This window comes from Austrofundulus limnaeus, unplaced genomic scaffold, assembly GCF_001266775.1.
Source record: "Austrofundulus limnaeus strain Quisiro unplaced genomic scaffold, Austrofundulus_limnaeus-1.0 Scaffold141, whole genome shotgun sequence".
NCBI classification, from domain to species: Eukaryota; Metazoa; Chordata; class Actinopteri; order Cyprinodontiformes; family Rivulidae; genus Austrofundulus; species Austrofundulus limnaeus.
The window spans coordinates 682014-684171 of NW_013952543.1; the positions used below are offsets into that span (position 1 = coordinate 682014).

The following is a 2158-nucleotide window of genomic DNA, read 5'->3' on the forward strand; positions in this document are numbered from 1 at the left end:
CCCTGTTGCTATGGTTACGCATCATAACAAAAAAGCAAAGTATAAAAAAAGTATTGGCAAAAACCAATCCAGCTGCACAGCACCCAAAACACAAATGAACAGCCRTCCAAAAAAGTTACTTTTTCCGCAGAAAGGCAGGAATGAACGCCTGAAAAGAAAATYTCAATAAAAGTAACAGAGCTACTCCAACGTGCTGCCACCCTCAGCGGCGCAATTCCGGAACTACAATAAATACGTAAGAATAAATAAAGGGAAACAAATTAACTTTTATGTATCTTCTAATGGTTATATCTGGCTGAGTGGAAAAAAGCATTCAAACAAACATGGTAAGTGTTGGTCAATAATGTTACAACAACAACAAAAAAAGTGTTTCAAAATGTACAACAGATCAAGATTTAAATGTTCTCACATTTGCAGAGCACTGTTAGTGGCATTTATGAGCGTGGGACAGTGGATCTCTCCCAGGATCAGCAGAGCACACATCTCATGGGCCTGGTGAATAAAAACACACATAGGACTCGGTCACAAACACAACACATATTCGCTTAAAATCTTGTATTAGTGGTGTGCTGACACTGAGAATATCTGCAGCTGGGACCTATGAGTAACTCTGTATACCTTGCTGCAGGCCAGGTGCAGGGCAGTGTTCCTGTTCTCATCCAAAAGTGTCAGGTCAGCCTTGGCCCGGTGAAGGAGAATGGCTGGGAGGCACCAAAACATCAACACATTACATTTGTCCAAAACCAAAGATGCTAAACTCCACTTTTTAAAACTTTATTCAAAAACCTTTTGAGTAAACTTTGTGTCTCACAGCAGCCACGGACAGATTCAAGACTTACCCACAGTGCCACTGTGTCCCTTGTCAGCAGCTACCATCAGAGCAGAAAGTCCACTTTTATCCACTGCATTGATCTCTGCCCCATGGCGAAGAACCAGCTGAAGTCCTAAGACATCCTCAGCGAATGCAGCAGCATGCAGTGGGGTCCTACAGGCACAGAAACAACAGTACAAAAACTGTGTGATGACAGCTTCTAGGCAGCCAAACCTGATCATTGGGATTCACACAGCTCATTCAACCATTCAACTCAGTTCAGATTGAACTTCAGCTGAACTGATCCCTGCAACTGCATGTGCAAAAACAAATAYCTGTCAACAGTGAGCAAGAATGCCCACTGATGTATCATTCCATTATAGCCTGCCTGTATGGAGCCTTCARTTTTTTATTTATAGCAAATATGTTCACATAAAGGCTATTTGTCAATATCGCTAGAGTTAAATCAGTAACCTCCTTCGATTATCATCAATAAGCTRAATTGAAGTTTTTATATTTCTCCTTTTAGTAACAACTGCTTTGTCCTGCAGCACAGAGGTGCAGTGGTTAAAACTGTTCGTCTCACAGCAGGAAGGTCAAAGGTTCAACCAGGCTRTGGCCTGTTGCAAGTTCTGTTGTGCATGTGTTTTTTCTGGGCATTGCAGTTTCCTCCTGAAGATCAATCATGTTCGACAATTCTGAACAGTCACTAGATGTGAGAGAGAATGAATGTTTTTTGTCTTGTTTGTCTCTATGTGGCCCTATGATGGACTTGCAGCCTGTCCAGGCTACAAGAGAGGTGTACTTGTTTTGACTAAAGAGTGAGGACAATTTGCTCCATAGTTACTATCAAAGTGAGGTCTTTGATGTAAAGTGAGGACCTCTTCAATGTCCTCACTTTGTTTGCAGCTCTGCTGTGCTTCAATAGTTAGGTTTAGAGGTATGGAGTGAATTAAGTTCTGGTTCAGGTTAGTGTTAACTATAGACCAGTAATGGTTAGTTTTAGTCAAAATGTCTGGGTTAGACATAAATACAGTTACAGAAATGAATGGAAGTCAATATAAAGCCCTCAGTTTGATGCAAATACAAGGATGTGTGTGAATGTATGACTGTTTTATGAACCAATACCAGCCTGTGGTCTGGTTTAGGACACATTACTTAGTACACATACATATCATTCATTCTCTCTCTATTATATATATACAGTTGTGGTCAAAAGTTTACATACACTTGTAAAGAAACATAATGTTATGGCTGTCTTGAGTTTTCAATAAGTTCTACAACTCTTATTTTTCTGTGATAGAGTGATCGGAACACATACATGTTTGTCACAAAAAACAGTCATAA

At 40.1% G+C, this 2158-nt stretch overlaps 1 protein-coding gene across 3 annotated transcripts in view; it reads right to left on the reverse strand.

The window, feature by feature from the left end:
- The window catches only part of ankrd52a (ankyrin repeat domain 52a), a 34396-nt gene that overhangs the window by 15633 nt on the left and 16605 nt on the right, over window positions 1-2158 (reverse strand). For all 3 annotated transcript variants that reach the window (XM_014016244.1, XM_014016243.1, XM_014016241.1), the window contains exons 24-26: window positions 840-985; window positions 619-701; window positions 410-492 (exon numbers count right to left, since the gene is read on the reverse strand). In XM_014016244.1, coding sequence (XP_013871698.1) covers window positions 410-492; window positions 619-701; window positions 840-985 — 312 coding nt within the window. The remainder of the gene's footprint in view (window positions 1-409; window positions 493-618; window positions 702-839; window positions 986-2158) is intronic.